The sequence below is a fragment of the Tachysurus vachellii genome, chromosome 1 (genome assembly GCF_030014155.1).
Source record: "Tachysurus vachellii isolate PV-2020 chromosome 1, HZAU_Pvac_v1, whole genome shotgun sequence".
Taxonomy (NCBI): Eukaryota; Metazoa; Chordata; class Actinopteri; order Siluriformes; family Bagridae; genus Tachysurus; species Tachysurus vachellii.
Genome location: NC_083460.1, coordinates 31,097,943 through 31,112,964, shown reverse-complemented (window position 1 = coordinate 31,112,964; position 15,022 = coordinate 31,097,943). Strand labels below are relative to the sequence as shown.

The following is a 15,022-nucleotide window of genomic DNA, read 5'->3' as shown; positions in this document are numbered from 1 at the left end:
CCAGTGATCAGAATTCATATTCATGTAAACATATGTAGGGAACCTGTATTTAATCAGTCTGCAATCCAGGTACAAAAAGGGCAAAAGTCACAATCTTTGTTTATAGCAACATGAAGGAGAGTTATGTGCTTTTTTGTCCATAATTCATCATTTGTCACACAAAAAGGGCCTGTTTCTGCAACTTTTTGTTGGATTACTATGTTGTATAAAATACATTATAACAGAAAAAAAACGTGTTTGGAAATCAAATTTAATTCAAAATTTTGGTAGAGAGAGACATTACTAAGCGTGAGGCTCACGTCCAGAAACCGGAGCAAAGCGTGTTTGATCGAGACTTCTGAAAACCCAGCATCATTAAAATTCCCATTATACTGTCACATGACAAGCCCAAAGTTACAGTTGAAGCACAGAAGCACTTCACAATTTCAGAGGCATTCATTTGTCCCAGATGAAACTTTTTTTTTTCTATTCTCTGTGACCTTTTTACCATTTCCTCCCCTGTAATTCACTCGAAGCCTGCACAGGAAAACTTAATTAACCCAAAAGCACCATTCTGTAATGCAGCTTGCATGGTTATTTTTTGAGCTACACCAAATAAATACATAATTCATGTGGTTTCCTTGAAGCTCCAGACATGAGACAGCAGGGGGGTTAAAAGTTCTGCACAGCTTCTCAGGAGATGTAGGTGGAGCTGTCAGTCATCTTTAGGCTGCTGAGACCCTCTGGGCTGCTGAAGAGCCTCAGCATGTCCACCTCGAGCGGGTGCAGGTGGCCCGTGATGATCATGGAGTGCAGCGGTGCTCCCAAATCACACACTGCCATCTCACGCAGAGATCCAGCTCGAATTGCCTGGTCGTCGGCCCCCACTCGCGCCAGTCCCACACACACTGTGTCCTCGGTGATGGCTGCAGCGACACACAAACCCAATAATCTCATCAAACACTTTCAATCAAACCTAATCCAATTTTCATGCAACTCTGGACAGATCATTCAGTGTGACAGATGGTCCAGACGTGAGTCTCGGTCTCTGATAAAGAGCGTCAGATGAAGGGAAATGCAAGAAAAACTATACAATCTATGCAGAAATATAGAGCTGAAGAGGACTCGGGATACAAGCCCCAATGATCATTAAGCACATTCCCTAAATATATCATTCAATTGATTTATACCATGGCACAGCTAAACTCCTGAAATCTGACAATACACAGTGTTTCATTTTCAGAGACAGAACTCTATAGCTGCTATAATGGAGGTGAGAACAGGAATTAACTTGACTCTGAGATCTTCCACATCAATACATTTAAACTACCAATGAATAAAAAGTTTGTCATGTCCTTAAAAAAAAAATAATAATAATTCCAATCACTTGAAATTTGCTGTGGAATAAAAACGTGATATCGGCTCACCCCGTCCCTAGGATCTGTTGATCTACTGCAGCAGTTTGCTAAATACAATTTGCCATAGGAACTTCAAGACTCTATAGGGTTCTGCTTGGAACGTGGTTAATGTTGTGGAAGGTCTGTGAGACAAGTTAGTTTCTGATCTCACTTGTTATATCAGCGATAATCAGCCATTCCATCATCTCACCTATCTTTCTCTCAGGAGTTCAGAGACTCCTTCCATAAATGTTAAATAGACATCTCTTTACAGAAAATGTCACCATATCAAAAATTATATGCTTTTAAAATCTGTTGTGAGCAGATTCTGTTAAAGTTAATGTACAAACTTGTGAAATGAATCAATCAGAATCCAGCACAGAGCAGTGAAGCAGTACAAGTGGAGGCTTGCTGTGCAAACTCTAGCTGTGCTGGGAAACAAAACATTCTCTCACCTGGTTCCTCTTCATGTTCTTGGCGGTTCTGAACAACCTCCAAAAGCTGCTTGGCTGCCTGAGCCACCGTCATGTACCTTGGTGGCTCAAAGACCTTGCGACCCCTTTTAAAAAAAAAAGAGAGAGATACAGAAGAGAGTGAGAGAGTGTAGAGCAAGAGAGAGAAAAGGAACTCTAATGGACTTGTAGTACTTATGGCACTTGTTCTTAACAGAGATGTATAGACTGTAAGGACTGAGAGCTGTTTAGACTGTACTAACCCTCATCTTAATGCATCACTTCATATTAACTTAATACAGGACACAAATGCTAAATGTATTTTCCTTCCTTTCGGTAGAATGAAGGCCAGAAACCTCATAGGACAAGCATGCACGCTCTGACCAGAAACCCAGAGAGCATGTGTTTATTCCATTTCTGAGTAACGATCCAACTAAACCAGTCAATCTGGGAGAAATTAGGGTCTTTTCCTTTTTCCACTCAGCTTGAGGAACAGCGGTCTCTGGAACGTTGCTCTTTCCAGTGCATGCAGTGGAACGTGCGAGTCCACCTGGGGTCATGTGAAACGAGAGATGAAATTATAGTGTGCACTGAACCGTGGAAGACACGAACGTCGCTCACACATGCGTTAGGAAAGAGCTGGCCGTAAATCGGAATTTTTCAAGTGCTTGAAAAAAAAAAGGTAATGAGGGTTTCTTTTTTTTTTTGGTGGCCGATAATGATATATCAAGAATCCAAGTCAAATAAAAACGGCTATGATTTCCCTTCTGTCAGCTCTCTGGGTCATGTCCAGCTGCGGATATAAACGCATGTTAAGCGAACTTCAGTAATAACCACAGACTCCTCTGACAAAGAGCTACAGAGCAGACAGAAATCAGAGCAAACCCAACACGAGAAGTGCTTACCTCATGAGGTTCTCCATGGACTGCTCCTTCACTTTGATATCTGTGTAACAGAGACAATATGAAATGCACATTCTGAGCAGTTTCTAGTCAAAACCCCTGCACTAGAACTTTCCTTAAAACAGTTTTTGACAGTATTTCTTGTATCTGATGAAAAACAATCAAGATCAACACCTACATATTTTCTACCAGAAAATTTAACAGTGTATAAAGACTAAGTGAGACGTTCTCATACCAGGGACTGACTGGAACATTGTTTCAGTCATCAACATTTTCCACATTCTTTTTTAATTCATGGAAAATCTGACACTACACTTTTTTGCACTTTTTTTAGGCTGCAGAGTAAATGACTGTTTTTAGCTGCTGTACTGCAAGTGATAACAGGAAAGTAGAACATTCCCAAATGTTCCACACATGTATAAGGTATTCAGAACATAAGCGAGAAGAAGAACTGGCTTGTTTGCTAACCTGAAAAATGTTATTAAGAAAACTGTTAAGTACTTTATTAAATTGCTGGTGGATCGCTGAGGTATATGACAATAAAACACTTAAGGACAAAAGCCACTCCGGGCTTATAACTGCACCTCATCCCTCCATTCTGTTACTGATTCTTTTCTATAAATTTAAAACAAGGAGTGTATTATTCCTTATTTATGTTATTATTAAGAAATCAATGTTACAATAATTACTGATATTTACATTGTTACACTAAACCTGTCCAAGTAAAACAAACAAAAATAAATGTTTCTTGATGATTATTCTGAGGCCCCTCACCTACAAAGACGAGACTGTGTTCTCACACACACACACACACACACACGTACACACGTTCATTTTGCCTCGATGTTTACAATCAGATTGTTTATGCTAATGTAGAGTAATCTGTGTCGGGTTGATAAATAATATTCGGCTTGTTGGTAAATGTAATGACGGCTAGACTAATCAGTGTGTGGTGTCTGGTGTGTGTGTGAGAGAGAGAGAGAGATTGTGTTGGAGGTGGAAGGTGAAGTGAATAATACCAGTCTTTCTGTCTGTTGTTGAATAATGAGGTTAATAACACAGATCACATTCACTCTCTCATCCTGCTGATCGGATCCACACCTGAGCCCTCGACCCCCCAGCACTCAGAGGGCGGAGCCACCAGTCACTGAGACTCCGCCTCCTCTGGGGATTTGCTCCCTTAAGTGGTTAGAGTTTAATCTCCAATGCATGTTGATAAACCTAAATAATGATTTCCCCAAAAAGACCATCTGCTGTGTGTATATATATGTACTCCCACACACACACACCACGTTCAGATACATTCGCCTCTTTTGTGTGTGTGTATTAAGCTGATTTAACACGCACTCCAGGGAGAATATATAAAGGCACTGTGTGTTGCGGGGGAAGGGGGCGGAGTCAGGTCCCTCTGGGATGTGTCTGGCCTTGACATTTTCATTGCTGCTTCTTTTGTCGGTCATGTTCATGTGTTCATACTGCCAGTGATTTCATGCCTTACTTTACTCCTGTCTTTAGTTTCCATTGGTTGCCATGGTTTCACTGGTTGACCCTGCATAATTCAATATGGCTACACAATCAGCAATGCTGGCTACACAACCAAGTGGATGTCTTCTAGTTAAAACCAGAAACTTAGAGTGGAAAACACACACGTGAATACTGTGAGCCAAAAACAACATACTTTGCAATTTGTAGCAAAAACACAGGAGCTGTTGTGTTTGGGTTTGACCTTTTATCCTGTCATATACAACCTCTCATTATATGTGTACAGAGACGTTAAGAAGAGAAATAAAGAGAAGGAAGGAAGTAGTGTACACAGTGTAGGTAGCTAGTACAGTCAGCTTGTTTTTCTAATCCAGCCTGAAGCCAAAGCTAGTCTGAAGCTGACAATCTAACACAAATAAATGAATAAATGAGCGAATGTGTTAATAGAGCTTTAGAAGCTAGATTATTCCTGCTGCTTCTCATGGGAAATGTCCTGCTTGTTTCTTGCTAGTGTGAAGCTAGGGTTAGCATTTTTTGTTAGCAGATCTTACCCAGAAGGCAGAGCGTGTGCATGCCCATGTCTCTGTTCCTCTTGATCTTATCGTAGAAGCTCTCCGGTTTCCAGCTGTCTGTCCAGAACACGATAGACACCGTCTCACCAAAACTGTACAACTAGCAACAGACAGACAGACAGAGAGACAGACAGACAGACGAATGAAATCTATATAATCATTGAAAAATAAATGACTTCTGAATTCTTTTGTAAATAATCCCTTTCTAACCCGTCTAACAAACTTAACAGCCCACTGTAGCACTCAGTATAAAGCTGATACTTTTCTTCAGATAAAAAAATGTTTTGATCCTGAAATGTTTTGATCAGCTGCTACGAGAGTCACATAATGTTAAGTGTGTGGTTGAGTTACTGATTTCTGCATTCCAGGACCGGGCAAGGTGTTTCCTGTTACTCATGTGTATCACATCACAGCCAGTCTGAGTCAAGCCTGTGTGTGTGTGTGTGTGTGTTGATGGTGCACCTCCATACAGCTGACAACAAAAACACACACTGCTGCTGATCGTATTGATCTGTTCAGTCCTGTGCTGGTTCACACGGGTTTATGTAACAAAAGTTTATGTTCGTCGATTGACGTACCATGTCTTTTCAGTTAATGTCGAATGGGTAGATGGAATGGATAAACAGAAACATGCTTTTAATTCATCTCTGGTTACAAGTAATTTGAAAAGCAAACAAATGTTTTTGTGTTTTGTTTTTTTTCTACACATGCTTTGGTTATCGCTGCTCATCTCTAAGCAAGTAGAAGAGTGTAAAAGCTCAGTGCTGATCCAGGATGAGTTTATGCTGCTAAAAGCCTTCTGTATGATAGTACTGAAATCACAGGACTGGCCCCAGATCAGTAGTGTGTGAGAACAGCCCTGTAATATTGATGGCTTCAGCCTGAGTGCCAGGATGCTACACTCACAAAACTAACACTGTCCATATGACTTTATTCAGTAACATGAACCTACATGAAATCTGAAACGAATTTCCTCAAGAACTCATAAAAACAGAAGTTCTACCTGCAGCCCACAGCAGCCCACTGCGTTCAGGATTGATGCATTATGGATGACTCTGTAGTCTATCCCAGCATTCACTGCTCTCAGGACCAGGTCACTGTGGGTTGTGGCTCTGAAAATAACCAAAAAGTATTCTAATGGATTACTGACTGAGAAGCACAGAGAATAAGACACAAAAAGGAAAAAGGGTTATGGCACACGAGCACAAACCAACACTTTCCTGCTTATGAGTGCACTCTTTACAGATCAGCATCAGCCCAAGAAATGTCAAGCGTCTGCTTTAGAAATATGTCATTAAACATTATTAAATACAAATATTCTCCAGAAACGGAAAATGAACAGCAAGACTCCCTGCTTCAGGCCTCGAGTGGTTTCCAGGCAGGAGAAAAAATGCTTAGAGAAACACAGTGTACGTCTCCAAAAACCTCATATCACAACTCCTTCACCACATATTACTATGTGGCCAGTAAAAGAATGCGCAAAACGAACAGTGACCAATCAGAGCTCCTGAGAGGAGCAAATCTGTATGTAGCGCTTTCCTCTGAGGACGTCATGCTGCTCTGTGACTAACACCAGAGTAACACTATTACACTGGACTACAGGACCTTCACTGCCTCATACTCTTTCGTGTGTCGTCTGTAATCATGGCTGTACCGTGCAAAAACATGCTTAGTTTTATTTTTAAATCGCTGAAGAAAGCCTTTCTGATGACAGCTTTAAAAGCTGTAAAATGACAGCTTGCTAGGAGCAGAGCTTAGAACTGAAAAAGCAACATAGAGGTAAAAATGTGATTTACATTTACAAACCTTTATTAATCCCCAAGAGGAAACAATCACAAGAGCAAAAGGACACAAAATATATGCACAATAAGTTCACAAAATAAAAAATGAGTCTGAGGTTCCGACACAGATCTGTAATTGTATAATGTTAGATGTGTTATGAGCAGCTGTGTACAGTGGGCATGATACAACAGACATGCACATTATCTCCAGTGTCCACTGTTGTCCACCAGCCTCATTGTTGAGTCATAGAAATACCAACATGCAAGTGGTCTCACTTCTTGTTACAGCGAGGCTACAATTGTCTACTGAAGACAAGATTTCTAGATTTATATTAATAACATAAAGTGTGTGATAAAAGTAAGAGTTACCGCTATTAAATGCATGGTTCAGAAAAAGGGTGTAGAGTTTGTGGTCAGATAGGTAAAGTATGCAATGCACTGCAGGTCTGTATGTTGTTGGTGGTTTTTATTTACCCAAACGGATCTCCAACCACCAGAAAGGCCACATCACTGACATCAGCACCTGCAAGCATCTCATCTGCCTCCTGTTCCACCATGTCTCTGTCTGCCAAAATCAGCTCTCGCCCATAATACTCCTCCTGCACATACACACACACATACAGAGAGAGGGAGAGATAATGAATTTGTAGAACAATAAGTTTCAATGTCGGCAATTCTTATTCAGTGATCTTGTGGGAATTTCACTGTCTCTAGTGTTTACGAAGAATAGTTTTCAACTAAAAATGTGAAATGTAGTGAACATTCAAAAATCTATACAATCCATACACCTTTCAAGGTAAAAAAAAAAAAGACAAAAGGTAACAAAGAATAGTGCAGTTTATTTATTATATGTTTTTTTGCCTGACTGAAATAATATGATAATTAGCATCTCTGTCAGAGTTAAAGTGTGTGTGAGGTACAGGATGTACTTCAGAACCAGGAGGGACATCCTTTAACAACGTATTGTTACGTATACAATTGTGCTTGAAGAATATGTCAGATGTTCTTGTTTTAGAGAGATTTTATGGGGAAATCTTAAAGGGCTGCAAAAAGTATGCAAAATTCTGTACACGTCACAGTTATCCAATTTTATTTTATAATAAAAGTATAGTTTTTTTTTAATTGAATTAACAACAGACATCAATTGACAAACTTGACAATAACAATACAGATACAAAGTATTTTAGGGGGAATTTACAATAAAATATTAAATATAGTACAGATTTTCAAAGTTTTCAGTGCCTTTTGCTTTAAAGAGTCTTATAGAATCAACATAAAGTTCCATTTCTTTTTTAAATGATATGAAACAGGGTTTTCTTCCAGAAAATTTACATTTGTGAATGTGAAATCTTGCTAACAAAAGGATCAGATTTATTACGTAAATACTATTGGTAGTATGGTTGTCTCTTTGATTCTTCAAAACACCAAAAAGCACATTTTTCCAAAATAAAGCAAAATTAACATCAATACTCATAACAATAAAATCACAAACATTTTCCCAAAAGGGTTTTACAAGTGGGCAGTACCAATATAAGTGAACCACAGTTTCTAAGCTGTTATTACAAAAAGTACGATTTGTGTCTATATCGCTTTTAAATTTCACAAGAAAAGGTTTTGCTGGGTAGATCCTATGAATAAGTTTAAATGAGACTTCCTTTATTTTATTTGTAATTACATACTGATTTGGAAGTAGCCAAACCTTTTTCCAAACAATATCATCTGTAAACCGGGTTCCAGAAAGAATGAACATAAGGCAAAGATACAATATCTCTTTGAAATAAAGTTCTTATACATCTATTGTGGGAGTTAAAGGACAAACATATCCTACCTTCATAGGTATGAACAATATTAGGTAGGGACCAAAGTTGAGTATTTATTAAAAGTATAGATGGTTATACGATACTATGAAGATTAAACCAATAAAGAAACAAACAATAAAGTCATGATTTCTGCATGTTTTCCTCCCCAGTTCCATACCAGTGCTTCCTTCCCCACAGTCAGTATGGACGTGTAGGCTTCTAGATAAACACGACTGCATCTCTGGATTATTTCCAACCCCTTTACAGTGATGTCTTTAGCGTCGCCGAGTCCAAGACCGATGAAATAGAACATTGCTGAAATGTTTATCAGGTTTATACTGAAATCCTGACAGCTGCTCAAACTAAACTCTCTCTATATCAGATCGCTAACTGCTCAACATCACGTATTAATACACCTACATTAAATACTCTACTTTTAATTCGCCTACATCACATATAAGAAAAACTAAATGATACAACGCGAGAACATTTTAAAGATAAACACGTTTAAACAGTAACCGCTAGACTTTGTCACATGTTCCTCTACCGGAGCTGCCATCCGGCTTTCCGTAAAGCAGCACTCTTTTTTTTTTTTTTTTTTTTTTTTTTTACGACAATGTCGGAAATCGTGTTACTTCCCAGTACAGAAAGTTTCAGTAGTTCATATTGAAATCATTTGATTAGTATGTACACTGAACATACATCATTTAAAAAGTGTATACATTTTTTTTTTAATTCGTCTGGCTAATCCAAACGATTATTTGACAACTGTAGTGTTTCATTAAACTAGATTTCTAAGCAAAGCTGTTCATATTAAAGCTGGAGTCAAAAGCCAAAATATTGGACAGTAAAATTGGCCATTGAATCAATATCATAAAGTCATCTTAGAAATTTTGGCACAAGAAATACCAGCCTCAGCAGAGCCCTAAATGGACACGTTTCTCACACGTGTTAATCCAAACTGTGTGTTTTTTTTTTTGCATTTGCGTTCAAGTTTACTAAGACAAATATTAGAAGATTTCTATCCATGGAACTCATTACATGTGACTGTAATCAATGACCTTTATTAATGATCTGTGTCTAAAATGTATTAAACATATCCACTCATGGCCACTTTACTACACAAACCTTGTGTATGACCTTTCACATTAAAACAGCTTATAAATACAATAAGCTAAAAACAGTTTATGCTCAAGTGACAGTCATTGAAAACGTGATAACTTCACTGAATTTAACAGAAATAGTAATGAATTCATAAATACATCCGATGCTCCATTCCTTTTCAACATATTACTGCTTCTAATGTATACGCCTGGCGTATATATCTGGTGTCATTCAGATGAAGATGAGGTCCTGTTTGAATTTGATTCCTCTCATGGTTTCTTTTGGATTAAGTTGAGATTGATATCCAGATTTCATTCTCGGGTTCATGCTAAAAATAAACACCTTCTAGTTTTTGTGACATTTAATAGCAGTGAAACTCAGACTTGTGTTTGATGTCACATGAGAAATCAAATTAAAGTATCCAAAAAAAAAAAAAGACAGAAAGATTTGCTTACATGAAAGAAATACTTACCTCACCCAGAGGCAGAATGTTATGTGTTAATGAGTTTCTGGTTACCTGAAGTAGGTTTGTGGGTTTCGGGAAATAAGTGTGAGGATATTGCCGTTGACTGGAATTTTTTCTGGATCTGATCCCTTCATTCATTGTGATTGGTGCAAGTTGTATTAAGTGGTAAAATTAAGGAAAATATCACTTATGGAACAATATTAAAAGAGGAAACCAGTGTCAAAAGGCAGAGTTGAAGTGATTAATAAAACTAGAACACAGTTTATTCATCTTCAGTAACTGCTTTATCCCAGTCAAGTTTGTGTCTGGATTCTGGGAACACTGGCATAATGAAACAGGAGAAACCCTCAAGCAAAACATGTGAAACTCCACACAGACAATAACACAAGCTCAGGATCAAACCAGGGACCCTGTAGCTGTGAGACAGCAACACTACCTGCTGCACCATTTCACAGATTTAATCAGCTCTAATGCTGAAAATGCTGACCTTCATTGTAATGCAGCTGATACCTGCAAAGCACATATAATAGAGTCAAAGGTCTTTAATCTGAATATAGCACCCTTTAACCCTAAGGGCAAAAGTACCATCTGGTCTCTACCCTATCACAAGCCACATCCCTTCAATGAGATCAGGGGATGACAAACTGAACAAATTTAATCTTCTTAATGAGTTCATTTTAAAATGTTCATATGTCTAGATATCACTTGTCAAATTCAAATGGATTTTTTTCAAATTCAAATTCAAATGGATTTTTTTTTTTGGACAGTTTTGTTTAGACAGTTTTTTTAATTAAATGTGGAATAAAAATCATTTCTTTTTTTCTCCGGCACTCATGTAACTAAATCGAGAGGCCATGTAGAGATGGGGAAAAAATAAAATAAAATCTTAATAGTGGTAGATTACAGACCTTTTATAAACTAATCCAGTTTAATTGTCCACAATCTGACCATGGATATGAGCTAACAAGTAAACCATTCTGTATTTAATTCAGATTGTCTTTAAAGGGATAAACATAGGTTCATTGAAAGCTGATGCAACTCAATGTCATGTTAAAATGTGTATTAGTATTAATTAATATAGTACAACATTAATATAGATTTATATCCAAATCAGATAGATCAAGTGTTCTGTGCTTGTGTGTGTGCGTGTGTGTGTCTGTTTGTGTGTGTGTGTTTGTGTGTGTGTGTGCATGTGTGTGTCTGTGTTTGTGTGTGTGCGTGTGTGTCTGTGTTTGTGTGTGTGTGTCTGTGTGTTTGTGTGTTTGTGTGTGTGTGTGTGAGAGAGAGAGAGTGGTCAGAGGGCCTCTCCAGTGGTGCTTCCTCGTCGTTTGTTAAGCTCTGAAAGGCCTCCGTCAGTGTGCATTATGCCTGGCAGAATGGGCTCACTGAGGCCTGGCACAGGGTTTTTTTTTTTCTTCTTTTTTTCAGAATGGGACTCCGGATCCAGAGATGCCCGATTCCTCAGCTCTGGGCTGGCTGCCGCCTCACGGCCCATCTCCATGGCAACGCTGCCAGGGTCGGCGTCTGAAAACAATTTGGTACTTAATGAGAATTTACTTTGAGTAAATGGTGGGAAAGTGGGGGCGAGGGAAGGGATGTGGGGGTATGGGGGGAAGAATGAGGCGCATGCTTGTTACGCGCTGCCAGATGAAGGAATGTGATTGTGGTTTGTTGACTAAAAGACAGTTTCATTTAAATGAGATGAAATTATCTTCAACTGATCAGTCACATTTTTGTGCTCCTGCACAAGTGCATGTGTTACCTCAATCAACTCAGGTTGTGTGTAAAAGAGAGAAAAAGAGAGAGCGTGATTATGTAATGGCTCACCCATGTCGGGCATATTAGAACCATTCAGGTTCCCTTTTCCCCTGGTTTTGTTTGAGTCCAGTGAGCCAGTGGCAAATTGTCCCAGTAGTCTACGCCAATCAGCTCAACCGAAGCGCGGCAAGAAAATGAGCTGTTCCTCTCCACACATACATGAGCAAGTGAACAAAGATGATGTAACAATCCAAAGAAAAGGTTTTGTTCTAGATTTATTGTTCGTTCATTTACATTTCTTGTTATTTGTACTATTTTGTGCCACATCCAACTAAGAGTTTCTATGTATTGTTTCTGGAGTTTTGTTTTGGCTGAGCAACTATTTCTATCCACTTTCAGTGCATGGCAGAGAAATTAGCAGTAATATTACTATCTATAATTATCTATAAAAGTTTCCACATTCCCAAAGTTCAAATCATTAACTGCTAAAATACTTTCCAAAACTAACAAACATCAGGAAGGCTGTCCCTGTTTCCTTGTTCTGCAGTCTGGGCATGAAGCAAAATGTTTTCCCTCGGCAGCCATGGCCTTCTCCCACGGCTCGCAGTGGGAAGTCGCTGCTCCCCCTGGCTCAAGGTTCTCCTGAGAGGCGGAAGTGTTAGGGGAATAGTGAAGAATGCCTTTTTCGGGGGTTTGTTATGTTTACTCTGCCTCCATTGCCCCACCCTTTCCCTGCACAGAATCAGGCTTTAAATAGTCTGAAATAATGGTGCTGGCACCAGAAAATACACAAAAACAGAGAGACAGATTTGAGAAATTGTTTGCTTTTATGATGGACAGTTTCACGGGTGTCGGCCATGAGTAAGGTATCGCTGGAAATGAAATCATCTTCTAGTAAATTCATTGAGCTGATTGTTGGATGGGAGAAAAAAAAATTAAGAATAAGAAATTCAAGAAGCTCATAATGATTATGATGTTACATAGTCCAACAGCAACAAACATTAAAAAAAATAAGTAATTTTTTTTTTTCAGGATGGACAAGCAGAAAATGGACATTACAACCCATGCTTACATTTTCTTTAGAAATTATTCAGACAATAGAGACAAATTTTCCTTTGCTTCTGTTTAAAATAGTATGGGGGTGCAGTTTGCAATGCAATCTTCTGGAATTAACAGCACTTCCAGTAGATGTCTTCAATTGTACACACCCTGCCTCCATGTATTTCTGTCAGTAACAATGAGATTAAAAGTGCGGTGGTTTGTAAACTATATGTTGCTTGTTATTATTTAAACATAAAGTCATTAGAGCTATTTTATCAGTGCATCTAGTTATCCTGGTCAGCTATAGTCACACAACTGCTGGACCTGCTGCTAAGAAACTGTGTTCATTCTAATGTTACTGCACGAAATATTGTTTGAACATTCAGTATTCACATACAGTATTTACACTTGTCGGTCGGCGCTGTTTCTGTTTACTGTTTATTATCTTTTGCGTATTGTATTTTTTGTACTTTTTGTATTGTCTTGTAACTTTTTGTCTGCGCTGTCTTTTGTCCTGCACCGTCTTTTGTCCTGCACTGACTTTTGTCCTGCACCGTCTTTTGTCCTGCCCTGTCTTTCGTCCTGCACTGTCTTTCGTCCTGCACTGTCTTGTCTGTCTTGTTTGTCTTGTACTGAAATGTTTGCACCAGGTTGCACAGTTGCACTTTATGTGGCTAAGACTACTTACAAGTCTTTAGCCCTGTCTTTGTTTTATGTAGCACCACAATCCTGTAGAAATGTTGTCTCATTTCACTGTGTACTGCAACAGCTATATATGGTTGAAATGACAATAAAAGCTTCTTGACTCGACTTGACTTTACTTGAACTGCTTGTCTCTTTATATAAAATCATACAAAAATGCACATGCATTAAAAAACATTTTGCTAAAAATCCTTTAAATCTTTAGTATTTTCTCCTATGAAGCTCATAATGGGTGGGTTAATCAAGCTGAGGAAAATAAATGGAACAACATCTTTACTTCAGCTCTGTAGGGTAAATCCAGTGCATAAAGACATGCACGCTCAGATCAAGACCTGTTTATCCTGTCAATAAGGAGCACTACTGGAAGGCAGAAGAAGGAAGTGATCAGAACATGTTAAATGCATTGGTATGCTGTTTATATCTAGTTACGGGATACACAAGCACAGCTGAGTCATTTCCTAAGAAGCGCAGCTCTTGTCTTACAAGCATGTCTTCCTAATACTACATCATTCCATCCAGACACGCTCAGCTGCATTTAAAGCAAGAATGGGAGATTGCATATGATCAAATGTAGTATATGATCATTGTTGTCATTAACAATGATAGAGATTTCCAATTTTAATTTGTTTAAATTTTAGTGCCAAATAATACCTCTGGCTTTTACCAGATGTATCAGAAGAATCAGATACTGCATATGATTTAGAAATTCCATATATAACTATGTTTTCAGAAATATACTACATAATGACAGTATAATACACTCACTTTAATAAGGACAACTTTGCATCTGCTCATTTACTCAGTTATCCAGACAAAGAGCCAATCATGTGGCAGCAGCACTATACATAATGGCATGCAGATCCAAGAGCTTCAGTTTGCATTAAACATCAGAATGGGAAAATGCCTGTGACTTTGATCATGCTTCAGACTGGTTTGAGTAAACACTGAGTGAGCTGTGTTGGTGGAAACGCCTTGTTGATAAGAGAAATCAGAGGGAAAATGCTGAGATTGGTTCAAGCTGCCAGGAAGGATATAATAACTCATAAAAATCACTCTTCATAACTTTTGTGAGCAGAAAAACATCTCAGCACACACAAAATATCAAAGCTTGAGGTGGATTAGCTAGAACAACAGAAGGACACATTGGGTTTCACTCCTGTCAGTCAAGTATAGGAATCTGAGGTTATCAAGGGCATGGGTTCATAGAAACTGAAAGATTAGAAAAGATCTGCTGCTCTTTTTCAAGTCTTCAGCTGTCCAGTTTCTTTGTGTTGTGAGTTCTGAGATGCTTTTCTGCTCACTGTGTTTATAAAGAGTGATTAAATAAATTACCATAAGACTTCCTGTTCCTTGTAATCAACAAGCTGTTTCACTCTGCAGACCCTCTTACAGGTTTGTTTTTACTTGCACCATTCTGTGTAAACTCTAGAGTTTGTTGAAAATCTCAGATCAGCAGTTTCTAAAATGACTCAAACCATCCCTTCAGGTGCTAACAACCACGCAATAGTTTTCATACTTTTCCCATTCTGATGTTAGATATCAACCATAACTCCTGACCTGTCTGATTTTATGCGTTGTGCTGCTGTA

At 38.5% G+C, this 15,022-nt stretch overlaps 1 protein-coding gene across 1 annotated transcript; it reads right to left on the bottom strand.

Annotated features, from left to right (window-relative positions):
* Nucleotides 1-35: 35 nt before the first annotated feature.
* On the bottom strand, nucleotides 36-8,928 carry dph5 (diphthamide biosynthesis 5). The gene is made up of 7 exons (XM_060882952.1): nucleotides 8,543-8,928; nucleotides 7,040-7,164; nucleotides 5,788-5,896; nucleotides 4,764-4,884; nucleotides 2,734-2,773; nucleotides 1,832-1,935; nucleotides 36-905 (listed from the first exon to the last, which is right to left on the bottom strand). The coding sequence occupies exons 1-7, from the start codon at nucleotides 8,675-8,677 to the stop codon at nucleotides 673-675; spliced, it is 867 nt and encodes a 288-aa protein (XP_060738935.1). The 5' UTR covers nucleotides 8,678-8,928; the 3' UTR covers nucleotides 36-672.
* Nucleotides 8,929-15,022: the final 6,094 nt, after the last annotated feature.

Coding starts and splice junctions, on each gene's coding strand:
- dph5 (XM_060882952.1), bottom strand. CDS start 8,677: ATGTTCTATTTCATCGGTCTTGGACTCGGCGACGCTAAAGACATCACT. Junction 5,897..7,039: donor GTGGTTGGAGATCCGTTTGG/GTAAATAAAAAC, acceptor GGTTATTTTCAG/AGCCACAACCCACAGTGACC. Junction 1,936..2,733: donor TCCATGGAGAACCTCATGAG/GTAAGCACTTCT, acceptor TTTTTTTAAAAG/GGGTCGCAAGGTCTTTGAGC.